We start from the raw sequence: 27566 nt of genomic DNA, 5'->3' as shown, positions 1-27566 counted from the left end.
GCATAATTTCCAGGTATTTTGGAGAAACAAAATTTCCCAATCCACATTTTTATTTTTCATTATATTGGCATGCATTACGGATTTTGTCAGGGTACGGCTGTGTGGTAGGCAGGATGTGGGCCCAAATGCAGGACTCAGGAGATAAGAAGTAAATTCAAAATCCAGCTTTAATGCTGATCATTCACAGGAATAACTAAAAGACCAAAACCTCTGCAGGGCAGGAACTGGGAAGAGTGCAGGTATCTAAGGAGAACATGGAACAGGGAGACACACAGCTATGAGGAGGGTACAAATAAGAACAAACCAAGACTCAGAAAATAAATACACACCAGCTAATTACAGAGATGGGAAACATCAGGGAACACCGCTACAGCTAATTAGGAAAATTAGACAGGAAAGGTAAAACTAAATACCAAATGCAAGAGACCACGAATGCTAAAATAAAACAGGAAATAACAGGGGAACATCACAGATACATGGAGAACAGCAGGCAGGTAGGGTAAACTGAAAGGAGAAATATCAAAAACATAACAATAACTGGAACAAAAACATAAAGCAGAAAAGCACAACAACTGGGAAACAACCTTAAGATAACTAAACTAAAATTATAAATCTAAAATAAAAAACTCTAGATCAGGGGTATTCAAATAAAATTTAAAGAGGTCCAGTCAGACAAAATTTCATGAGGCCAAGGTCCGGAAGTCCAACTATTTAATCTGATTATTTATATATATATATATATATATATATATATATATATATATATATATATATATATATATATATATATATATATATATATATAAAGGTTTTATTAGTTTTCAGAGCATTAGTTTTTATATTTGGTTTCATGCTTAGTTTTAGTTTAGTTTTCGTCAGTTTCAGTTTTTCATACTTTGTCAGGTGCAAGACTGACTATTGTGTAATAACTCCACAAAAGATACCGTTTAAAAAATTGCATTCAACAACCAACTGTTCACAAAATAGCAGCGTTACGTGTTTAATGTGTGTAATATTAAGGAAACACATGAACATCAACAAGGAGAAACAAAGAAAAACATGAACTCCAAAACTGAATAAACTCTACAACACACTTCAGCGTCAGTGCGGAACACGTGGTGTAAAACATCAGAACACAGCGAATGTTGGAGAAAAACAAACTGAACTCTTTGAAGGAATCAAAGCTCAAATCCAGCTGCATCCTGATGTTCTCACCACATGAAGCTGCTTGTTTTGGAGCTGCTCGGAGAGCTAGCTTTGCGGCCTCTGTACACAACCTACTTAAGTGGCCAACCATTTACGCTTGTAAAGGTGTGTGTTAATAGTGTGTGTGTGTGTGTTAATTACCTTCCCAGCTAGCAAGCGAAGGTTCAGAAGACGTTCACTGAACGTCCCCTGAAAGTCTTATGTTCAGTGTTCAGCACATGACGTTCAGTGAACGTTCAGTGAACATTCATTCATCATGGAAATTTTTTTGCTGTGTTTTTATTTCATTGGTTGTTATATCTTTTACATCTGCAGTGTTGTTAACAATATTTTTTCACCAAATTTCCATTTTTTGTCTTGGTGCACCCCTGACGTTCTCTGAACGTCCTGTGAACATTTGGAAATAATGTCTGTTTCTGTAAAATGTGGCTTATGTAAATGTTAGCATGTAATCTTCTTAAAATATTTAAGATATATGCACAAATTTATAAAGTAAAAGTTATTACAATTACAAGTACATTAAAATACAACTAAAATACAACTGTACAACTAAAGAATAATCAGGTGTCACAATAAGATACCACACAAATTATTTGCGCTACTCCAAAGAAGAGTTTCTGTCCATCCCACGGCAATTCAAAACATCACCAGTCTTTCACCTGTCCCTCAGCAACCAAATACCGTACATTTCCATATAATTTTGTGATTGGCTGTTGTGCTCCATTTTTCCATCCAATAGGGAACAAGATCGTGTTTTTTTGTGTGTGTGTTTGTTTTTGCTACCAAGAACTTCCTGCCCTTCTCCTGCACACAAACATGAGGATAATATACAGGAAAAGGCATGGCATGATTTAAAAATTGGTATATAGTTTGAAGTCTGCATTTTCAACTCTAATTGAAATCAGCGAATCAGTGTCCTGCTGTTACGTCATCTGAAGGCGATGATATCATAAATTGATGCGTCGGCGCCTCTGTAGGGGTTAACTAAATATAAAACACATCAATTCAGGTAATGCTTTTTAAAAAACACAAAACCATGGTTAGTTTTAATTGTGTTTATTTAGCAATCTGTACTTTTCCCGTTTTCTTTCTGTACCTCACAGTTACCAGGTTTAAATTTCGCGCGTAACAACGTGATTGTAGGAAGTTACGTGGTATCAGACGCCAACCGCCATCAGACCCACAAGAACGAGCTCGAACAACGCCATTCTGCCATTTCTTCGCACGACTATCAGTGAAGGTCTAACAATTACGAGCTCCAGAAATATTCCTTTATTTGAGCGGATACCAACTAAAGTGTTAAGTAAGTTTATTTATCACTGTATTTTGATCAAAAACATAGTTATTAGGACGTAAAGTAAAATTTATTACGGTAAATACCATGCTTTGTTTGAAAACGATGGCCACCGCGGCTGAGCCGCATTGTAAGTAGTACTCATACATTTATGTCCATATGGTTTACAACCTGAATTCTGACTTAATCATGCATGTAATTTGTGCATTGATTCTTAGTCAGGCTTAGAGACTTTTAAATTTTGTGCTTGAATCTTTATTTTATAGCACATGTCCTGTTGTGTTATTTGATCTTTTCACGTGATATAACTGGACCTTGGCTTCTTCCTTTTACAATATTATCCAGATCACTAGCTAATAGCACAGTTACAGCAGCACTCCCAGTGCGGTTTATTATTGTGCCGATTACATTGAAAAACAAATTCTTTTCAGTCAAATGGGCTGGTGTGCCCTGAGTTGGCTCTAATCAAATTGAACTCTGAAAAGTGTGGCTTATTACCATTAGGCTATCACTAAGAATGGCAAACAAATCTGATTCATTCTCAAGATGGACTCTTTGGAGGCAGGCTTACCGTGCTGCAAAAAGAAAATTTGAGTGTGGAGATGATGACAGTGAAATTGATGAATATCCTGAACATCTGGTTGATAATACTGCATTTCAGCATGACAGCCTCGGCATACTTGGTGATTCAGTTGTAAGTTCCGATTCTAGTAACAATGATGATGGCATGCTCAATGAAGGTGTAGTATACCTGTGAATGTATCGCTGCTTGGGACGTTTGCAGATAATGAACCTGGCACAGACTTTTTTGACCAACATGATATCTGTCATCCTTCTGACTTACCATCTGAATCATTTGTTCACATTGAAAATAGCTCTGAATCAGAACCGGATTGCTCCACAGATTCGTCTTTCTTGGATACTGAGAGTGAGGAGGACATTTGCTTGGGTGATGAGCTCTTAGACTGGGCAGTCAAATTTCAAATAAAACAGGTTGCTCTCTGCAGTCTTTTGAAATTTCTTAGGAATTGTGGACATACCGATCTTCCTAAGGATGCAAGAACCTTGCTGAAGACAGGTACCAGCTATGCTTCAAATATCCTGAACATTGCTGGTGGATCACACTTAGGTGTGGAAAATGGTGTTATTCAGAAACTTCAGGCGTATCAGCACCATAGCTTATTTAGTTCCATTAATAAGATTTCATTGCAAATAAACATTGATGGCCTTCTGTTATTCAAAAGTGCTTCTGATCAGTTCTGGCCAATCTTGGGTCTAATTGAGGAGCTTCCCCAAAAAGACCCATTCATAATAGGTCTGTATTGTGGAAAACATAAGCCTACTGATGTTGGTTTATACCTTGACAAGTTTTTAACAGAGATGGTGACTCTATCTGAAAGTGGTATTGTGTTTGCTGGTCATTGTTACCAATTACAGATTTCCACAGTGATTTGTGATGCACCTGCACGTGCATTTGTTAAATGTGTAAAGGGTCATTCTGGATATTTTGGTTGTGATAAGTGTAAACAGATTGGTGTCCATCATAAACGAAGAATGACATTCCCTGAAACTGATGCTGCACTGAGAGAGGATGAAGATTTTGTCGTTGTGGATGAAGATGATGAACACCACACAGGGCCTTGTCATTGGAATGTTCTTGGCATAGGCATGGTGACTCAGTTCCCTTTAGACTATATGCATTTAGTCTGTTTGGGTGTCATGAGGAAATTGATTTTTTTGTGGAAATCCGGCACTGGTGCTACTCGTCTTGGCTCTACTCAGATCAGTACCATTTCAAAATCAATGGTAATGTTGAAGCCTGCAGTTCCTAAGGAATTAGCACGCAAACCACGCTCTCTTTGGGAAGTAGACAGGTGGAAAGCTACTGAGTTCCTACAGTTTCTGCTTTACACCGGGCCTATTGTTTTGCTAGAAGTACTTGACGTTGCAGTGTACCAGAACTTCCTGTTGCTTTCGGTGGCAATGCGTTGCTTGCTCTCACCAGCACTGTACCAGGACTACTGCCAATTTGCGTCTCAACTTCTGGTTCAGTTTGTTGAGCATTTTGGTCTTTTGTATGGCCAGAAAAACATAGTTTATAATGTCCATAGCCTGATTCATTTACCAAATGAAGTGTTATTACATGGTTGGAGAAAAACTTTTCCCATTCACCTGCCAGAGGTAAATGCAGCAACAGGACAGCATTTTCATGGCCCATTGCCTTTGGGTGGCAGAGCACTTGCATATGAGCAGTACAGTGAACTGCACTTGGACTTTGGTTGTATTGCTTCCTCAGAGGGAGATAATTGTGTGCAGGTGAATGAAAAGGTCAGTTTGGTTCAGAACATCATCACATCTGATGATGAAAAGTTTGTGCTTGTTAAGTTCTTTGGTAAGTGTGGTGATTTCTTCACTTACCCTGTGCATTCCAGTACTCTGTCAATTTATCGAGTGTCCCACTTGAGACTAGAGATGGAACTAGTCAGAGCCAGTGACATCACTTGTAAATGTGCTCTTTTCCCTGAAGAAGGCAAACCCACATTTGTGGCAATGCCTCTGTTGCACTCACTATCACAGAACAATACAAATGATTCGAAACCTTTATCTGTGCTGGACATTCAGGTCATCTTGTAGTATTAGAAGGCTTTGATAAATATTAACTTCTGAAGTCCTTTGAGTACATGTATTAGACTATTGAGTAGGTAGATATGTACTAGATTTGAGTTTGTCCTACTGGCACATGGATTATAACTTAGGTGGTGGTGCCAAGCAGCCTTTATTTTGGTTAGTAGTAGTCTAAATGAAGAGTTGCCATGTTGAAACATGTTCACAAAGTAAAGTAAAAACCCTGATGCTTATTGTTAGGTTCGGCCCACCGTTGAATAAAGAAAGACACAGAAACCCGTAGTTGATCTTTTTACCTGCAGGGAGAGTCTCAGTCAGCTCACACCCGTTTGCGTGTCTGAAAGAGAGTCTGACTTCCTTCTTCCTGCCGGCTCTTTTATTTTAGCATCACGTGGGTGTGTGGGGGTGTGTGTATGTGAGTGTGACGTCAGAAAACAGGCGTTACCTGCTTTCCTCACCTGGAGGGTCCGGGTGTGTATGAGTATGTTTTGTGCTTACAATCTGATGGTCATGTGCATGTTTATGATGAACACATTATGATACATAGAAAAACAGTTAAACATTTATCTATTCTAACATTTCCTCCCTGTTTATTATGAACATAGCATATACAATCCTGAATGAGGTTGAGGCGAAAAAACTGTCGTGCGGCTGTCTATCCTTCTTTTGACCCAAAGTCACTCTCTATTCTTTCAAGACAGGAAAACTCCTCAACGGCCCCGCCGCTCATGGCAGCCACTGCTAGTCAGTCTCACTCGGGGAAGCACCTACATACATTTGCAAATTTTAAACATTAGTTTGAAAACCAGTTTACATCCACCCCCATCACTAGGTCTCCCATTTTCAATGGGGGTTTCATATTTGGTCTTCTGTTTCACCCTCCTGCCCACCCTGCACAAGGGTACACTGATAGAAAGCTGCAAGGAAAACATTCGTCATCATTTTCCTTAAACATGAAACAATACAACTGAAAAATAAACAAAACAGTAGCAGAATGACCCCTGATGGCCCTAAGACTTTCAGCAGAGCTTGCCACCAAGCTCCAGTAGTCAGCCAAGAGAGCCAGTCCTGACTCCCTCCAGGTGTCTGCCGTTCCACATACTGCTGCAGCATGTGTATACTCCTCCTTGCGGGGCGGCCAGCAAGTCCAAAACCACTCTGTTCTGCATCACCATTGCACGCAAGGCGTTCAACTCTTGTGTTGCAGTCGCGATGGTCATCAGTGCGCCCAGGGTGCAGATCCAGTTCCACGTGGTCATTGCATGTGAATGAGCCATCCCTATTTAGTGGGGGATTCAGTTGTTTTCTTCACGGGTTTGAGACGAAGGTGGCCTAGGGCTCACCCCAACCTTTGTACCCCGACTTCCGTCCCCTACTCAGCACTGGTTGGCTCAATCCTTTTGCAATGGCTGAGGTGGATCCACGTGGATCTCTCTGCTATTTTGACTGCAGTTGGCGTGGTCAGTAGTACTTTGTAGGGTCCGTCCCACCGAGGTTGGTTCCAGCACTTCTTCTTAATCACTCTGACCAGGACCCAGTCTCCCACCGCCACCGGGTGTTCCTGTGGAGAAGCAGAAGAGCCTTCCGGCAGTTTATTTGTATCAACAACATTTTTGCTTTGGAACAACTTTCTCATCCAATCACTCAAGTCAGTCTCTTCCTCTGCTTGTTGTTCTTCTGTGTACACCGGGAGTCTAAAAGGTCGGCCAAACAATGCCTCATAGGGGGTTATCCCTGTGTTGTTGGGGGTCACATGCATGTATGTTTTTACTAAGTCTATGCATTCTACCCAGGGCCTTCCCGTTTCTGCCATACATTTCCTTAGTCTGTTTTTTACTGTACCATTCATTCTTTCAACGAGTCCTGCGCTCTTGCGGATGATAAGAACAGTGATTTTTTTAGCTGTACCCCTAGGTTTTGCGACTAAGCAATACTTATAGGTCTTACTCACTATCCCCCCCTGTTGATACATGTGTTAAACCATGTATCAATATGGCTGCTGTTTTGAATAGTGACCTAGGAAGTTGTTCCATTTCAATTTTGCTTGCTGCTGCATATCATGCAGCACTTCGGGTCACAAGGGTTCCACAATTGTTGTGTAATTGTTGAGCAGCTTTGCTGCTTTGTCAGCGTAGCTGTTTCCCAATACTATCAAGTCTGTGCCTGTTTTATGTGGCGCGCATTTACAAATGGCCAGGGCTGATGGTAGTTTTATGGCCATTAATAGGTTTTTTTTTAAACAGTTCAGCATGTTTTACTGGATTCCCTGTAGAGGTCAGCATTCCCCTTCTCGCCCACTGTGCTGCAAACGAACGTACGGCAGAAACGGCATACTGGCTGTCAGTGTAAATCGTGACTTCTTTACCTGCATGATGCTTGCATGCTTCGGTTAATGCGATTAACTCAGCTGCTTGAGCAGAGAGGTGTGAGGGCAGTTTCTCAGCTTTGATTATGGTGGTATTGGTGACTATAGCGTAGCCCGTTTCTGTTTTGCTTTATCATTTTTCCCGCTTGAGCCGTCCACAAACACAACGTGGCCTTTCGCCAGTGGTTCATCTTGCAAGTCTAAGCTGGGCTTGCTGTTTTGTTCCGCCAGCACTTTGCAGTCATGAGGGTTGCCGCCATGTGGCGTTGGTAGCAGAGTGGCTGGGTTTAGAGTGGTACAGCGCTCTATAGTTATGTGTGGTTGCGATAACAGGAGAGCTATGCAGCTCCGGTGTCTGGCTGGAGATAAGAATGTCATTTTACTCTGTAAGAGCAGCACCTCAAGTGTAAGTGAGTGGAAAAGCACCAGTTCTCTGGAGGCCTCTATAGCGAGTTCTGCTGCACATACTGCTTGCACGCAAAGGGATCCATGCTCTGCAATAATTACACAGGCCTAAAAAGGCCATCATTTGCTTCTTCGTTTGTGGTTCAGGTGTTTGTGCTAGTGCTGTGTGTGTGCTAGATGCCAGTAATGAGTGAGTGGTGTGTGAGTGTGGGTGTCATCTCACTTCCCTTCTCTGCTGATCAAGCAACTTGCCCTCATCTGACTTGTCCGAAGTCCCCCTCTCCGATCAGTGTGACACAGTCTGGTTAGTACGCGTTCCATTCACCAGTTGTGGACATTCAGTTCACCGGTGACCTGTCAGGCTGCAGTTGTAACATCTGTCATCTCGATGCACCTGAAAAAAAAAAAAATCATCCCCGTCTTCTTCCACATCCTCGTCCTCTCCCTCGGGAGCAGTGTTGAGGGCTCTTCTGAGGTGGAGCTGTTCTGCTTGTCTGCAGGTTGTGGTGCAGCAGCGACTCAATGAGGAGGTGGAGGTGGTGGATCTCGTGTTTACCGACGATCATTCTGGTCCGGACGATGTCTGATCGGAGGGCAGGAGTCCAGATCTGGGTCAGAGATTTTCAGCACTTATAAATTTGCCTGCAAAAAGGGCATAGAGAGATGAGGTATCACAAGTAACAACAAATGGAGGTGGCCCCAAAACCGCCACTCCATTAATTAGGGAATCAGCTGTTCTGCCGCTCAAAACTCCGCTAAGATCGCGCTCTACGCAGAGTTCTTTAACTATTAATTTTCTACTCCTGCGTTCCCATCTCCATTTTTTCCTAGTGAGACGTCTCTCACAGGTTCTTCGACATGTAAGAAAACAGAGGAAAAAGGACACGTTCAAGGAGGCCTAATCACCTTAGGTTAAACAACACAATTTTTCTTTAACCTCTTTTACACCCGACCCAGTCTGCGTGCCACCCATTCGCCGATGGGTGTTACCCTTTTAAGCAGACTCCCAATGTCTATTCAGCTCTGACAGTGACAGATGCAATTTTTTGATTTACCTTTTAAATCAAACTTTTTCCCATTTTAAATTATTTGGAACCTTTCTCACTCGATATGTGTTATGGCCGTGCCTCTAAGGCAGGGTCCTTGAATCCAGGCAGCTGTCCAGCAAAGGGTGAAAATTCGAGTTCCTCCGTAATTTGCAAATGCAGGAGGGCTGAAGCATTTTTTTTCTTCAGCTGGCCAGTGACTCGTCACTTCTTTGTGGAAGAACTTACTGGATCCTACCAACAATCACCAAAATTGTTATGGAAATTTATCAAATGAGAGAGACAAGATTCCTGTCGCCCATTGTTCTATGTCAATTTTGTGTGGGGTTAAGCCTTTAACGGCCTCTTGCATTTCTGTTTCAGTCCAAGGTCAGTAAACCAAAATAGTGGGAGGTTGAGGGGCACTTGCTGTCCCTGTGTTTGGGTTCGCGACTTGGAGCACGGGGAAGGTTTGTGCCACTTGTTCCAGTGCAGGTGGGCCCTCCACAATTGAAACAATCCCTTTCATGCCCGTACTCTGATAAAATGGGATAACCTGCTGGCTTAGGTGTGGCATGCACATCTATGTGCGCCAGTGTTTTAAGTTCTCCATTTCTGGTGCGGCTCGCAATGGGAGAAAAAGCTGCGGGAGAAACAGCTGTTAAGCCTTCCCTTGCTTGGGTCACGTGTTGTTTTGTCCCACTAGCCCCTCCCCCCTCTCAACATGGCGCGGCTTGTTTTGACCCGTTAGACCCCCCCCCCCCCCCAAAACATGGCGCAGCTCCGGGTGCCGCAGGATCAGGCTTCCTACGGACTTGCTGGGGTCTACAAACAATGTGAGTTTCCTCATCTGCCTTTATTACAGCTGCATGCACGTGTGTGGGTGGTTTTGCCGCTGTGGCTTTTGCCTTCCGCACACTGCAGTTCCAACTGCGCCTTCTTGCAAAATGCTGCTTTTTGTTGCAGCTGTGTTGCTAAGTTTTCACATTCTGTCACTACCAACTTTCCCTTAAACCCATATTTTTTCTTCCATTTATTTATATATTGAGTTGACCCTTGTTTATGCCATTCCATAAATTTTACATCGCCCTCTAATACGGCGGCCTCACATTTCAAGGAGGACTTACCCATTGTTTCCGACCTACAATCAGCCTTTGCTTTGTCTCGTACAGACCATGTGTCTTTATTGAGACCTAAACTCAAATCCGCCCTTCACTGTGTACTCCAACAGACCATGAAGTTGAAGGAATACTCGGCTTAATCACGCCGTTCCAGACAACGCCATCCAGGTGGACGTGCTAACAATGTTCCGGGCAGAAAGGAGCCACGCTCTCAGCAGTAAATCTCGGGGTGGTGGTGTGTGCATTTTCATCAATAACAACTGGTGTACTAACAGCAAAGTTATCTTGAGTCACTGTTCTGAGGACATTGAATTTCTATCAGTCAAATGCCATCCAGTATACTTGCCAAGAGAATTTTCAGCCGTCAATATTACAGCCGTGTACACAAAAGATGCACTGTCTACATTATATCAGTTTGGGAGGTCAATGCAGGACTCTAACCCGGACTGTGCCTATATAATTGCGGGCGACTTCGATCAGGCCAATTTGAAGACAGTACTCCCACACTATCACAAATATGTGGATTTTGCAACTAGGGGAGAAAGCATTCTTGACCAGGTCTACACAAACATTAAACAGGCATACAGAGCTGTTCCCCACCCCCACCTGCGAAACTCAGACCATCTTTCTGTGATGCTAATTCCAGCTTACAGACCACTGCTAACAAGAAGCAAACCATCTGTGAAGCAGATCAGAATTTGGCCAGAGGGGGCTACCTCAGCACTCCAAGACTGTTTTGACTGTACAGACTGGGCTGTTTTCAGAGAGGCTGCCACTTCCAACCAGCACGTCAACATAACATAATACACTGAGTCTGTGACGGGATACATACAGATGCAGCCACCTAATGTTGCCGCATCCAGCCAGACGTCGGCCAGCTGAAGTCCAGCTCCCAGCTGGCCGACGTCCGGCTGTCGTTGGGCTGGAAGTCCCCCTCCTTCTCCTGGGCGTATCTACTTTCCAGCATGAACACACCCCTTTTCCTCAATTGTAGACTGTCACCAAAAGGTGGCGCCTTCTTAACAAAAACGTTGAGTTCTGTGATTCAAAAAAGTTTTGGTGAAGTATCAAGTTTTGAAAACCTAAAATAGATGCCTAAAATTTTTGTCAGTATGACCTTTCACACATTTCCATTGCGAATCACCAAAAGATTCCTTTGTTTCACTTCATTTTTTAACTAAATAAGTAAATAAATACAGTAGGTTAAAAAAGAAGCGGTGCTGCGCTGAGCCAACCCGGTCTCACGGCAGTTCGTGCAGTAGTCACGAAATTTAATCTATTGATTCGTGCTCATGAACAAGAATTCCTTCTTTTTTTCGTGTTACTCGGCACGACTTCTATTCTGCCTGAAAGGCAGTGGGATAAAGTTCGTGCCTCTGAGCACGGCTTCTAAGCTGCAGTATAGTTTTTTTTTTTTTTTTTTGCCCCTGTCCCCCTTTTTTCCCCCTTTTCTTTTGAACTGGAAGCTCAGAAGCTGAATTATGCCTTTAATTGCGATCCTTAACCGCCACTTTTCCTTTTGACATGAATTTCTCCTTGTTTCATTTAATGTGGGGTGCTGCTTATGGTTGTAACGATGACATTTGTGGGGCTTTTTAGGTCTAAATTTATATTTACGTGTTTATGGTTAGTGCTATATTCGGTGTCCAATTTTTTCTGTGAGTTCCGTGGTCTGAAGCCGTTTTTCCTCTGTGTTAAATCCATGAACCAACGATGAATAAATAAATGAACTACAGTACCCATCACCCCATCGGCCGTAACCATGGTCACGCGTATTCCCGTTGCTGTCCAGGTAAATTGCATTAGTTCACCCGCTTCGGATGTTATCAGGTAATTTCTGACTTTATTAGCGGTTTTCAGGCCTGTAGATATGGGCCAGCAAGGGCCGTCTGCACCTCGTAGTCAGTCGAGAAGGTAGTTATCGTTCTAACGGAGGATCACTGACAGAGAAGGACTACAGAAGAAGGACTACAGAAGCCATGCTCGCTGACTTCCGGCGGATGCTGCAGTGTTCAGGTAAGAGGATTTCAATGGACAGCGTTTATATAGTGATATTATTAAGGCAGTGAGTTCAATAAGCACTTGAAATTAGATTAATGTGGTGTAAGAGAGCGCTGATATCCCAACTCTGAGATGCATTTGTAGAGATTATTGCGGGTTTTGCCGTCTTTGAGAGGCTAGCTTAAATTTTCTGTGCAAATGTTAGCGGATATTGTAGGAAAGCGTTCACTATTTAAACAATGTTATGACAGAAATATGAGCTTCTGGACTTACTAGTTAAGTAAAATGATTATTTTCAGCCACAGATTCCAAATAAATATCCCGATGAGCTTCAGTGCATCCATATTCAATATCTGCGAGTACAGTGCTTCATCTAATCTGCACTGAACTGACCCAGGGTTATCACAATGTAAAATAAAATGATACTGGTCTGAACACAGTTGCTGGATCAGGTGACCCTGAAGCCTCTCTTAGTTATGCTGCTATAGGCCTAGACTGCTGGGGAGGTTCCCGTGATTTGTTTATATTCACTGTAAACAAACCTTATATTAGCAAGTTTCTTATATTCACTATTTAAACAAAGAGCAGTCTGTTTATACTTCAGACTGCTGGCTTACTTGTGGTTCCTATGATACTTAAGAGTAGAATGGGATGCAGAGCCTTCAGCTCTTCTGTGGAAAGAGCCTTGAGGTGACTGTTGTGATTTGGCGCTATACACATAAAACTGAAAGTCTGGCTGCCTTTAATCCTCTGTGACAAACCTGAGGATCCATGAAACCTGCCAGCACCTGAGAATGAGCTGAAACTTACAGTGTATTACAGTGTATTACTTACAGTGTATTAGCTTCCAGACTCTGGGAATCCTGTCAGTGAGCAGGGACTGATTCACTGTCCTCAGCTTTAAACAAACCCAGTCTCCATCTCAGGTTTTGACTCAGCCTGCTTTGGAATCACTAATCTAGAAGCATCAGGCTACTTACTTTCAACACCATAATTTTGTTACTGATTCATTAATATGTTTTACATTGTTGTTGTTTATCAGTGGAGGGAGCAGATTTGAGAACAGCAATAAGAACCACTAAATCTTTTTTTTTTTTGTGGAAGAGGAGGTTCATCTTTAATACTTCAGGCTATATCAGCTACCAGTTTGTAAACCTGTTTAGTGCTGCAGCAACAATCAAACATTTCCGCTTCATACATCATTGTAGTTTGTGTCTTTACTCTTTCAGAACTGAATTGGAAATCCAAAGGTGCTGGAAAGCTTCTTCTCCAACCCTCAAAGCCAAACTTCACCCATGAGAGCTGACAGCATGCAATCATTTTGAGAAGTGACACTCTCATAAATAAAGGTGAGCAATGATACTTAATGTGTACTTTTTGATTATCATGTTTAAAGGTTTGTCATTGCTCACAGTGGCCTTGTATTCATTAGGCATTTCCAGAATAGTATCCAGCAGTTTCTTGTGAGCTGAGCTGAATCATTTTTCTTTTAATACATGTTTAACATTCACTTGAGTATTACTTGTTATACATAACTGTGGCTCTGAAACAAAGGCTCTCCTGAAGGAGAAGAAGAGAGCCTTTAGATCAGAAAATAAGGAGGAGCTGAGAGCTGTGCAGAAGGATCACAGAAGGAAAATCAGGGATGGAAAAAACACCTACAGAAAGAAGATGGAGGACCAGCTACTGCAGAGCAACACCAGTGGAGTTTGAAGAAGCTTGAACTCAAGTTCAGGCCACAAACCAAGCCCACTCTGAGACTTAGAGTAGAGTGGGTGAACAACTTGGACCACTAGAACTACCAGCATTTTCACACTACTCCTTTTTCTACCAAGCGCCTCCAAATGGCAGTTTACATCTCATTAGGCCACCTTTTGTTATGTACACGGGGCCAGTAGATCGGAATGTGTGTGGGATGGGTGTGGGGGTGGGGATGGGCTACCACTGATGACCCAGGGTTGCCAGGTGTATAAAAAGCCAGGTCACAACACATATTTCACCTTTAATAAGAACATATTTGTAATTGTGATCTCAAATTTGGAAGAGATGTTTTGTGTTCTCCGTGCTTCAGGTTCACAGCAGATGGAAGGAAACTCAAACAGCCACTAATGTAGCCTTTGTGCTGACTGTAGACTGAGGGATCTCTTCAAATTGTTGTATTCCTCCTCTTCCTCGTCACCCACTGCTTCAGATCTTGCTGTCACCATCAGACTGCAGCAGTTATGTTATTTAGCCATGAAACATGTCGTCACCCTCCCAAAATTATGGTCTACTTTATTTTTTCAGGCTTTTCAGAAAACACAAAAAACTGAACCGAATGTTGAAAATTTAATTTAGACAAAAATAAAATTTTAAAAATGTCTTTGACCATTTTTTTAGGAGGGTGACGATATATAACCTTGTTCAGCCTGTTTAGGAATGCACTGAGATCAATAACCTAATTTCCAACGCAGATCTGGAGAAACAGCAAAAACCAACGGGACCCTACACAGCCACAGATGCTGCTCCAGAGCTAGAAGTTCTAAACCATAAACACCAACCTGGGAAACTTGCTAAGTGTGACAGGTCCAACATAACCCCAGATACAGCCCAGCCACAGGGTGAACCAAATCTTTCAGATAATGACAACAGAGAACCAAACGCACTTCCCTCCTAAACTCACCAGCTGCACCAACCTGACATTTCTCCTCCCTGAGTTAAATAGATGAATGGAAGTTAAGTGGTTACAAACATAAAAACCACAGGTCCACAGACAGGAGCAGTGAGCTGAAATCAACACAAAGCTACCCGAGAGGCTGTATTGAACTACTATATATAATTTAATCATTTGTCCTGACTGGATTCACCTCAGATGTTCTTTCTCTTTTTGGTAGATTTCTCCCAGCTCTGTTTTGATGCCAAGAAGAAGAAGAAGCTGCTTCAGAGAAGTGGGCTTCATGGTCTCAGTGCACAGGCTGCCAGTCACACTCACACAGCAACATGTGTTTTCACTGCCACAATCAAAACATTGAACAAAATCTATGTATTGTTGTTTGGAAATGTGTCACATTACTACATGCTAAGGTGTGTTATTAAAGAAAAAAATGAGTTCTATTTTTCTGGTTTGATGATATCCCAAGCTTTTGTTTCAAAACGATTATTTTCCAGTGGACAAAATATTTACTGTTACACATTTATTTCTCATAGGGATTTTTTTTTTCCATATTTCAGTCTCTGGTTCTTGAGAGTCATGGCTCTGTCTGGTCTCTGACAGAGATCCTTAAAAATATTATTGGAAAGTACCTATAAATTTTACTTTCAAACAGCTTTATGTGAATGTTGTCTTTTCATTTATAATTTTTAATATATTGATCACAGTGTAGTGTACAGTAGAGGCATCCAAAAATGATGAGACTGGGCTGCTTGTGTGTGATTTGGAAGGTTTGTGTCTGTCTGTGACTCTGCAGAGGTTAAAGCTGTGATCCAGTCTCAGTCTCTGACTGAAGGTTGCTGAGACTCTGATTAGATACACAATGTGAAGTTCACAATTCTCTAAACAAATAAAATGGTAATGACAAACATGAACATCTGTACTTATTTCAGAGACATGAATGTTTACAAACATAATATTTATTTTAAGGATTGGACTTCATAAAGCGCACTGATGTTAGAGTGTGTGTTCATATTTAAATCATTTTGTAGGCTGAAATTGTAACGGTGGACCTGAGATGGTCCAGAGAAAGTAAACACGTTAATTGGAGTAATATCAACAACAGACTGAGACAGACAGCTGTGAAATGCGCACACAATGACGTCACGTCATTCACTGCTAGCTACATCGTATCATTCATGATCATCTGTGTAAACAACATTTAAAGAAGCCGCCACAGCTCTGCAGCTGTAACTGTTTCAAATCATATATTTTTGTTCGTTTGAACTCTGAGGATGTTTTTAAAACGGTCTTAAAAGGCTGTTTCTATGGTGGTTGTCACGGACGCCTCAGTAGCTTCTTAGGCTAACCTGGCGCGTCCGGTTCCTGCTGCTAGCTGTCTGCCGCAGGAAGGCTGCGTCCCATTTCAAGGAGCCGCCGCTCCGCCGTAACTGTGGCTCAAACACCACTTTATCCTTTAAGAAAAGGCCTTTTATAGCCACTGATGACACACACACACTAATGCACGTCACTGTCACAGTGTGACTTCACGAAAACCTCTAAAGTATTGTTTATAAAATGGAAAATGAACCGGGCATTGATCTGATGATGGAGACTGGGGCTCTGCAGCTGACGTTTCACAATCCTGATTGACTCGCTGTACATTCATATAATTAATCAGAGCAGAGTTTAGACTGCACAGTGCGCTGCGCTCACTGTTACTGTGTCAGCTGCTGCCTTCATATATGTTTACTGCTGAGGTTTGATGAAGCAGGTGGAGGAGAGTCTAAGAATGCTTTGTTAGATTCAGCAAAAGTAATATGGATCAGAATCAGAATCAGAATCAGAATCAGAAGGTTTCTGACAGGTTCACAGCATTAGGAAATTGCTGCGGTACTTCGTGCTTACAGAAAAAAACAAATAAGTATAAAAACTATAAGACAATATACAAGTATACAAATTGCAAATATACAGAGATATTAGAGCTATAACTATAGCACAATATTACAAAATTACAAAATATACAGTGCAGAGACTAATTAAAAGATAAAAGAATGTAGACTATATTCCACTAATATGTACATCAGTGCAGTCAGACAGGTGCATAGACATAGGGTCATCAGCGTTTGTGGAGGGTGGTGGTAGCAGTCTTAGGGTAATTGTTCATGAGTCCAACAGCAGAGGGGAAGAAACTGTTCTTATGGCGGGAGGTTCTGGTCCGTATGGACCGTAGCCTCCTGCCTGAGGGGAGAGGGTCAAAAAGTCTGTGCCCAGGGTGAGAGTGGTCGGCTGTGATCCGACCTGCACGCCCCAGTGTCCTGGAGGTGTACAGGTCCTGGAGAGATGGGAGGTTACAGCCAATCACCTTCTCAGCAGAGTGCACAACGCGCTGTAGTCTCTGTTTGTCCCTAGTGGTGGCTCCAGCGTACCACACAGTGATGGAGGAGGTGAGGATGGACTCAATGATGGCAGTATAGAACTGCACCATGGTCCTTGCTGGCAAGTTGAATTTCTTCAACTGCCGCAGGAAGTACATCCTCTGCTGGGCCTTTTTGATGACAGAGGTGATGGTGGGCTCCCACTTGAGGTCCTGGGTGATGGTAGTTCCCAGGAAGCGAGAAGAGTCCACTGTGGTGATGGGGGTGTCAGTCAGGATGATGGAGGGTAGAGGGGCTGTGTGCTTCCTAAAGTCCACTATAATCTCCACTGTCTTCTGGGCGTTCAGTACCAGGTTATTGTGGCTGCACCAGGACGCCAGACGTTTGACCTCCATCCTGTAGGCCGACTCGTCCCCGTCTGAGATGAGTCCGATGAGAGTCATGTCGTCTGCAAACTTAATAAGCTTGACAGACTGGTGGTCAGAGGTGCAGCAGTTGGTATACAGGGAGAAGAGCAGAGGAGAGAGGACACAGCCCTGAGGAGTGCCAGTGCTGATGGTCCGGGAGTCCGAGACATTCTTCCCCAGCCTCACGTGCTGCTTCCTGCTCACGTGCTGCTTCCTGTTCGTCAGGAAGTCAGGACATTTAGTCTGAATTACTAACCCTAACCCTAGCTCAGCATACAATGACGACTGCCAGTATTATTAGTTTGAGAAGGAGAGTCATTTTGGTCGCAGTTTTGATTATAAAATAAAAGCGAAAATATAAACAAACAAAAAGCTTAACATTGTGAAGACTTGGAAGAACAATGTGACACTGATGAGAGGATTAGGCTTCCCAGGTCATTCCCAGGCCAAACCAGCTGGTGATCAGAATTATTATATTTATTTTTTTACCCAGTGTCGCTGGCGGTGCAGCGCTCACAGCCTGTCCGAGGTCCCGGGCTGAACTTCAAGCACAGCCCGTCCCTCCAGACAATACTCACCGCTCCACTATAATGACCGCTTTAATCTCATCTTTCTATTGTTTTTAATGGACAGTTCCGCTTACAATTACAGTTCAATGATGTGAGGATCCTTGGTACAGTATACAGCGGACTGTAAATGAATGCGCTTCCACTATTACTGCTCCTCCTGGTGGATAAACAAGACATTACCACCATTTTCCCCAAATGCTGCTTAGGGGCGTTCCCACCAGTGGCCGGAATTCCTACGTCATTAGCGGGGGATCACGTTTAGGCCAAGGTTCGGCCACGAATCGGCCAAGGACCGGCCAAGGTCGCGTCACGGATCGGCCGGAAATTTTCGGTGGCTGCATCTGTATCCAAATGCATGGAAGATGCGACCATCATAAAACACTTCACCACAAGGGCAAACGTAAAACCTTGGTTCACCAGGGAGGTATGTGAGGTGCTGAGAGTACGGAATACTGCTTTCAAGTCCGGGGACAAAGAAGTTCTCAGAACTGCTAGGGCCAGCTTGAACCGGGGCGTGAGAGCAGCCAAGCGTGCCTATGGTCAGAAAATCCAATCACACTTCACTGACACAAAAGACCCCAGACGCCTATGGCCAAGGCATTCAGTCAGTAACAGATTACAGGCCTACACCACCACTGTGCGAGGACAGCACAGACTTCCTAAACACACTTAACACCTTCTTCAGCTGTTTTGAAGAAAACAACACTACCACTCCAACAAAAGCCATTCACTGTTTGGACAATGTAACACTCCAACTGGACCCTGCTGACTTGAGGAGGACCCTTCAAAAGGTGAACCCCAGGAAGGCTGCTGGTCCTGATAACATACCTGGGCGTGTACTTAGAGACTGTGCTGACTCACTTACTGATGTTCTCACAGACATCTTCAACACCTCTCTGAGCCAAGCCATCATACCAGAATGCTTCAAAGCCACCACCGTCATACCGCTACCCAAGAAATCTCCAGCCACATCACTGAATGACTACCGGCCCATAGCACTCACTTCCATCATGATGAAGTGCTTTGAAAGGCTGGTCAAGGCTCATATTACATCCAGCCTATCCACCGCATTTGACCCTCTCCAATTTGCATACTGTCCCAAGCGCTCCACTGATGATGCCATAGCAACAGCACTCCACCTCAGCCTGACTCACCTGGAGAACAGAAACAGCTGTGTGCGAATGCTATTCACTGACTTCAGCTCCGCCTTCAACACTGTCATTCCACAACACCTGATAAACAAACTCAGTGCTATAGGCATCAGCACCCCGCTTTGCAACTGGCTACTAGACTTTCTCACCAACAGACCACAGACAGTAAGAGTTGGCAAAAACTCCTCACAGACCACCATCATGAACACTGGGGTCCCTCAGGGATGTGTGCTGAGTCCTCTCCTGTTCACACTGATGACTCATGACTGCTGTGCCAGACACAACTCAAATCACATCATCAAGTTTGCAGATTACACAACAGTAGTGGGTCTCATCAGCAACGATGACGACTCAGCCTACAAAGAGGAGGTCCACCAACTCATCAACTGGTGTGGTATTAACAATCTACATCTCAATGTCAACAAAACAAAGGAAATAATTGTTGTCTTCAGGAAAAATCACAAGCCACACACATACCCCTCACTATCAATGGCAGTACTGTGGAATCAGTGAAAAGCACCAAGTTCCTGGGGGTGCAACTAACTGATGACCTTACATGGACAACCAACACCATCTCCCTTGTTAAGAAAGCACAGCAACGCCTCCACTTCTTACGCAGGATGAGGAGAGCCAATTTCCCTCCTTCAGCACTCACCACCTTCTTCAGGGGTGCCATTGAGAGCATCCTCACCAACAGTCTCTCAGTCTGGTATGGCAGCTGCTCTGCTGCTGACCAGAAGGCCCTACAGAGGGTGGTGAGAACAGCAGAGAAGATCACCAGATCAGCCCAACCTTCCCTCCAGGACCTATACTCATCCCGCTGCCAGAAAAAAGTCATCAACATCATCAAAGACCACACACACCCTTCACACAAACTGTTCACCCTCCTACCATCTGGCAAGCGCTACAGCAGTATGCGCTGCAGGACTACCAGACTCAGAAATAGCTTTTTCCCACAGGCCACCAGGTTGCTCAACTCACTCATGAAAATATGCATAAAATGACCAGTAAACTGTGTAAATGTCAGACACAACGTCTGCAAAATTATCTATTTATGCACATACGTTATTAAAACTCATCTATCTCCATTCTGCTATTCTGCACTCTGCACTTTGCCATATTGCACTTGTATTGTTGTACACCTGTACTATTACCACTGCACTCGAGTAACACACCTCAACCTGACTACATTCTGGTACACTGTGTTAGACTAGAAACTGTATCCCCACTGCCTGTCTTATGTTGTGTGATTTGTTGATATTATTTATTTATTTACATTTTATGTTTTGTAGTATTTTATATTTAGTCTATGCTTCGGTTTTTACCCTTAGTTGTGTGTCATTTTTGTTCTTAATACTGCACATTTTGGGGTTTGGAGAAACGGAATTTCAGTCTTCTGTGTAATGTATTATTACATTGTTTAATTGACAATAAAGTTAACTTTGACTTTGACTCTTTGTCCAAAGTAAAGCATTTGTATCTATCTATGTAGCATCTATACTATCAGTGTTTTGCAAAATAAAAATTGATTTTTGCCACAATGCATACCCCGTCAGTGTCATTTTTCAGTATGCAGATAAAATTTAATGGTAGTGTTTCAAATTCAGAATTACTCATGACACATGCTGTAAGACAAGTACAGACAAGCCTGCTTGCAAAATTGTATATAATGTCATTTAGAAGCTTACCTGGATTGATTCTATCACAATGTCGGGAGGATTTATAATTAAAAGTAATTAGTTGACTGCGAACAACACTTAGTTTGAAGAAGCTCTTTGATCCTTCTGTATGGAGCTGCAGGTATTTAATAAATTCAGAGGATATAATCCTACCAACAGCTGGAAGCAAAAAACAAATAAATTTAAATATATATTTTTTAAAAAATGCAGTTCCTGCTATTGGTTTTTCAGAAGACCAGGAATGGAAACATGCTTTGAAGCTTCCTCTTTTTTGGTTTGTTTTTTGGTATATGAAGCTATACTTTCCATGCCCATAGTGTACCTTCACCCAAGTCATCACTGCCAACACTATATGTATTTATTCACATTATTTTAGTAATGTGAATAAATACATATATCTATTATATACATATATCTCTTCAGTTTGCCTTTTTCAGATTCAGAGTCCAGTATAAACTTCTGACACATTAAATGCAATATTACAGTAATTCCTCACTTCACTTCCAGGACCACCCGCGATAAGTGAAAATCCACAAAGTAGGGACGCTATATTTATTTTAATACTTGTACATTATTTTAGTAGTTATACACTATTTTAAGTTTTTATAAACCCTCCCCACACATTTATACACCAAATATATACATTACTGTACAACACATACTACGCATGTGAAGAACGAGTACCCCAAAAACCCGCGAAACAGCAAAAATACCGCAATAAATATTTTACATTAATATTGATTGAAAACCTGAAACAGCGAGTCCGCGAAAAGCAAACCGCGAAGTAGCGAGGGATTACTGTATATGTTTTAACAAATTTTCTTATCCAGGCTGGGCAACTTGATAATGTGCCTCATGAGAGAGCTACTCATTAAAAAAATATTTTTCAACGGCACATACAGTACAAGTGCTGACAATATTTAATGTCCCCATGCTTATAAATGTTTTTATTTACAAACGTAAGTGAGCAGTTTATAGTCTACAGTTTGCCACTGACAATACAAAGTAGATGTACTGATATCACAAGGCTCAAATTAAAGCATTTTTAATCATCATTATGATTAGTATAGCTAACATTTTGTTCATCATCATCATCATCATCTTCAAGGGTTGTGATTTTACTGTCAGGCTTTTTAAATAATGCTATTTTAATTGCTAGTTTTCTGCTATTCCTCTGTGTTTACAGGAGAGATTCTCTCACTGTGACAGATGCCTAAGGCTTTTTATGCAGGTTCTTGTCCGATGTCATCCTCTGCTGCACATACAACTAATGTGTTGGATTTTTGTTTAGAATCTAAATCAGAAAAATGCCATGTCACGGCATTTCTTCTTTGTGTCTGTAATCTGACATATTGTTAGCTGATGTATATTGATAAACTTCATAGCTCAGTTGTACTCAAGTCATCTTCTGTTTCATTTGCAAAAAACGAAACACACACTTTTGTGCCACTTATAACTGACAAGATTGGCAATAACAATGTAACAATATATGGATGGTCAGCCTGTACTGGTGCGAGTTCTCTCCGACTTCTGTCTACAGTCTAAAGACATGTACGTTAGAGGGTGATTCAACATTGAATAAACACGAGTAAACATGAATGGTTGAATATGATATCACTGGGATCTAATCCCGTAAGCTGTAAACACACCTGTAGGAATCACGAAACTAGAAATTTACAGAGAAATTGACTGCATTAAAAAAAATTAATAATTTACACCAGCAGACACAGTATGAAAAGCATTATTCTGCACTGTTATGCACAACGTCCTGACACTGCATCCAAGGTAAGACATAAAATACCTTGCAAAGTAAATTAAAATTAATGCATGCACAAGAGCACTTTATTGGTATTGTTTATACAAATAAATCTGATGCCAGTTTCATCAGTGAAATACAGGTAAAAGTTTAAACAGTTGTTTGGTTTGTATGTCTTTTTATTAGATGCTGCTGTTGCTTCTACTGGTGATGCTGACATCGTGTGGTGCCATTCCACAAGGTTTTTTTTTTTTTAATTATGAATTATTTAACATATACAACTCAAATGAATCACAGTACAAAGACATCCTTTAGAGTGTTTAGCCTACAGCGTACTCACATCTGCTAACATTTGATGTTTGTTAATGCTTACTGTTTTAGATAGGTACCAACTCCTTTATCCTTGTTCAAAAAGAAAGAAATACTAGAAAAAATACTCTTTTCCCTGTAAAATATAGCTATTTTATATTTTGTTGCTTTGTTTTAATCAAAAATATATCATCTTAAATATTTATTAAAATAATTACTTGATTGTTGCTGCTTAGTATTCAGCATGCGCGTAATTTGCGGGGGGGGGGGGGGGGGTTATGACACCTTCCCCCCCAATAAAGTCACATCATTTCAATTTACAAAAGACATCTTACATGAATAACATGTTAATTTTCTTTACTCATTATCAATTTGGGGTAAAATACTAGCATGTTTAATCATTTGGTAATGTAACCCCCCCTCTCCTCACAAAAACTTGGTATCACCCAACCCGCTTTCTCTACCAAGCAGCAGCGTTCACCTTTGCCTGAAGCAGCTGCTGGGGAGGGGGGGTAGTTCAAAAAAATGAAAAGAGGACAAAAAGCGGACAATCAACAGTTTTTCATTGTTGGTCGACAACACCCCCTTGTAAAAAGCAGAAAAATCAAAATGAGGTAAATGTATATGCGTTGTTAACTGATGATTTAATAACTATGCCACTGTGTATCAGACACTATAAATACCGGTTCAGATATTTTAGCTAGCTCCGTTAGACCTGCTCCTCCTAATCTGACAATGAGTCAAAAAAAAAAAAAAAAAAAAGAAGATAAAAGTGGTTATTTGCACACATACGGCACAGTACAATACCTGTAATATGTAATAAACTAAACTCATTAAACAAATGTATAGTTTACACACAGAATACACACAGAACATTTTATGTATTTAGTTATTAACTAATATTAGTACTGATAACAGGACTGAAGATGAGAGTCACAGAAGGTCCAAGATGAGACTCGTTATATTTTAAACACATCAAGTTCAAACCTTTTTCTCTACAGAACGTGTTTAATAGTAAAGATTGCATTAAACTCTCACATGCTCAGTGGAGAACAGACTGCTGCAAAATATTATATTTATTGTATTTGACACGCCAAATTAAAATGTTTTTTTTTTAAGTGGAATGAGGGTCTGCAAAATTGTTAGTAAAACAAAACAGGTTCATGAAAGATATTTGTTAATGTTGGAAGAAATGTGAAAAATGTAAGCCTTTTCTTAATTGTTGAAGGTGCATAGTAAATACAAAGAGTTAAATAAATACATAGTAAAAGCATTACTATGTATTTCTAATATGGTTAACCCAAAATCTCCTGACTCCTTTTAGAAAAGTAAATGGTTTAATAAATAAATAAATGGGCAGAGAGCTTAACCCCCCCAATGTTGGACCCAAAGTGACGCCCTTGGTATTCAGCAACAAGCTGCCAGTGAGGTCAAGTAAACAAGTCAGAGGTCCAGAGGCAGGGGTTAAGTCCAAACATGTCATAGATAATCAAACAATGATAAACATCAAAATTCAGTGAGCCGAGTGGAATTTCCAGCTCCAATTAACTTTCTATGGGAAGTTTCCAGCTCAACTAATTTTTATAGGAAGCAAAAAACCATTTATATTTAACACTACAGGTAGATAGCAGATATGAGCAGATGGTACAAAGGAGAAAGCTCTGAAATAGTTGCATTAAAAATAGAAATGTGGATACCAATAAAACTGTACATTATACATTTAACGTGATTGTGAAGTGGTGTTGTTCTGTGGATGTCAAAATTTACAGTGAATTCAGCTTTAACAGAAATGATGAAGCTAGTGTTTCGGTTTCTTGATTTTAGTTATTTTTTTATTACAATAAATTGCTTACCATTACTCTTTCCAGTTGCATTATTCACATGTTTCTCTATTTTTTTTAAAGATCTGTCAAATAAAATGTTCACCTTCCCACAAGAAACTAACACAGCTCATGTGAGGGTGACTACATCAAGGCAAGATCTGAGTGCTGTAACCGTGTGTTTCAGGTACTTTTGAACAAACTAAATGAATTAACCCTTTAACATTCTACTGCATGTCTGATTGTTAAATCAATTTTGCACTGCTTTCAGGTCCTTTACTGACCTAAAAAGAGAGCATTCATTGTTCTCTTTGGCTACACCGTCTGTTATAAATGACTTCCTGATATACAAGAAAGCTGTAAATGGTGCAGTTAACCTGTATGTCAGGGACAAATGGGTTGATCTTGAAGGGCTGGCCTACAAGCTGAACACGTGGCATTCTATTTGTTCCACATGGGACGCTACTTCTGGACTCGTGCAGCTGTGGGTAGATGGAATGCCTTCGAGCAGGAAATTCGTCAGCTCTGGATCCAACATCAGTGGACCCATCATCATTGTCTTAGGACAGGTAACCTTTTTAAATCACCATACTTAGACAAGTGGTTCTTCATTGCATGAACTGCACTGATTTTCAAAGACAGGAAATCAAAAGTTGTTGGTTTATCGTCACACAAACATGCAGAAATAGCTTTCTGTGTCTAAATTTTTCCTTTAGTCTAACATACCAACACGGTTTCATGGAAAAACATGAACAAAAATGTGGTCACTTTTGTTCATATTTATGGACACGAATTGCCCTTAAATGTGACAGTAAGCACAAATGAGTTTTAATTTGAAGTCTGTTTTATGCTTGGACCAAATATGTTTTTGAGTCATCTGAGCAGATTTTTCATGTGTAACCAAACACAAAGTGAAAAATAAAGTAAAATTTTGTTTACTTTAAATACTTTATTTATTTTTATGTACTTCCTGACTTGCTTATTGTTTTTTACAGGAATACTGCATTTCCCATAGCTCCAGTATAGAGCATTAAGCTGCTGTGTTGTGCAGCGTAAAGTGTATGCAAATTTTTCAGCCCTGTCTGAAGTTGGGCTTTTACATATACAAAATATAAATGCAGTCTACAACACAACAAGATTGTTGGTTTGTGGAGCCATTTTTTTTTTCTCATTTATATTTTTTTCCAGGTACTGTCTGTTTTTGTGTGTCTTTCTTTTTTTCTTTCTTTCTTTTTTTTTTTTTACAGGTGCAGCAGTTGGTGAACCATGTGGATTTATACTTGTGCTCTGTCCTCTTTTTCCTTCCTATTTTCTCCCCTTTTCTTTCCTTTCTTGCTTTTCCCCCCCGCCTGTCAAAATATACATTTACATGAAAAATAACACAATTAATAAATAAAATAAAAGGACAAAGTCTATAGAGAATCTACAGAGCTCATCTTGGAAGAGCAAATATGTTTTGCATAACAGTGCATTCAGATCATAATTCTGATTGCAAAACCTGCCAGACAAGACAGGCTGTAAAAAGTAAATAAATAAAAGTCATTCTGAAAAATAAGTGTAATTATAAATAGAAAAACATTTCATTAAAATGCAACAGCTTCGTTTGCTTTTAGAGAACTTTAAATTTTACTCTGAAATATTACATTTTTTATTTCAATTGGCAGTGCGTTCCATATGAAAGTCATTTATGCAGATTGCCCAGTGGCTAAATTTACATATACGGTATTTTTACCAGTTGCCATTCACCATGATCCTAGACACTCTAGAGATTTCTGTATTGTCTTCAAATATATCTAGAATAGGCTCTGGGGCTAGCTTGATTATGCATCTGAACATTGAAAGGCAAATAAAATACTCAAAGTTGTTTTTAGATCTACAAGATCTAAAAACAGCAGCTTTGCTAAAAATGGTCCAGAGGTGGCCAAGAAGATGACCTTAAATATACTGTTCTTTGCTAAACTACCTAAGTTAGGTAACCTATGGTGGCAACATTTTACAGTGTTTCCAAAAGTCTGAGTTAAATTTTTAACAAACTTCCAGATGTGCTCCACTCTCTTTATTTTCTTGTATGTTTATAATGTATATCAGGAAAAAAAGAACAATACAGTTGCTAACTCAACTCTCTGCCATTTCTCAGGAACAGGATTCCTATGGTGGAGGATTTGATATCAAACAGTCTTTTGTTGGCATGATGTCTGATGTCCATATGTGGGACTACACCCTTTCCTCCTGTGAGATCGAGACCTATTCAAATAAGTTCAGCTTCACACCTGGCAATGTGCTGAACTGGAATGCATTTGAGTTTCAGATTGCAGGAAGAGTGCTGTTAGAAAACAAACAAGAGTCCTGTCAATAAACATTTGAAACAAGATTTTGATTTCTTACAAGATTTAAAAATCTATTTCTGTAATAGTATTTTACGCTCAATGCATACGGCTGAGTCAACTCTTTACTATCAATGTGTTGTAGTAAGTAGTAGTAAGTAAATTTATATATCTAAAATAGAAAAAACAACACTCAAGTTTTAAGAGTTTTGATTTTCCTGGCTATCCTGTCTATCTATCTATCTATCTATGATAATAATTTGTTCTTAGCTTGTGGAAGTAAATTCTTTAGACCTTTCTTTGACTGTTATCTTTTGTTTCTGTTCCATCCTGGTGTTGCCATTTTTTTCTTGCTTATGTGCTGGAGGCAAGATTGAATATTTTTCATAAATCTTTTTTTATTCCAATAAAGTCCCATTTTGTGTAATAATATTATTTGGATATTTTTTTATTATATTAAATATACATTAATTTCACATGTATGTCTTTTGTAATAATATGT

The 27566-nt window shown here is 40.8% G+C and overlaps 1 protein-coding gene across 1 annotated transcript; it reads left to right on the top strand.

Moving 5' to 3' along the window:
- The first annotated feature begins 22797 nt into the window (after positions 1-22797).
- LOC115794125 (serum amyloid P-component-like) lies at positions 22798-27096 on the top strand. Its single transcript, XM_030749432.1, has 4 exons — positions 22798-22852; positions 24825-24927; positions 25012-25309; positions 26878-27096. Exons 1-4 carry the CDS (start codon positions 22798-22800, stop codon positions 27094-27096), a joined length of 675 nt encoding a protein of 224 aa, XP_030605292.1.
- Positions 27097-27566: the final 470 nt, after the last annotated feature.

Source organism: Archocentrus centrarchus, chromosome 16, assembly GCF_007364275.1.
Source record: "Archocentrus centrarchus isolate MPI-CPG fArcCen1 chromosome 16, fArcCen1, whole genome shotgun sequence".
Lineage (NCBI taxonomy): Eukaryota > Metazoa > Chordata > Actinopteri > Cichliformes > Cichlidae > Archocentrus > Archocentrus centrarchus.
The sequence above is the reverse complement of the archived record's forward strand: the minus strand, read 5'-3'. Positions and strand labels throughout refer to the sequence as shown.

What these genes read in the sequence shown, in the direction of transcription:
- LOC115794125 (XM_030749432.1), top strand. Translation starts at nt 22,798, where the DNA reads ATGCTGCTGTTGCTTCTACTGGTGATGCTGACATCGTGTGGTGCCATT. An exon ending in GCTGTAACCGTGTGTTTCAG is followed by an intron (nt 24,928 to 25,011) that starts GTACTTTTGAAC and finishes CACTGCTTTCAG; the next exon opens with GTCCTTTACTGACCTAAAAA. An exon ending in TCATCATTGTCTTAGGACAG is followed by an intron (nt 25,310 to 26,877) that starts GTAACCTTTTTA and finishes GCCATTTCTCAG; the next exon opens with GAACAGGATTCCTATGGTGG.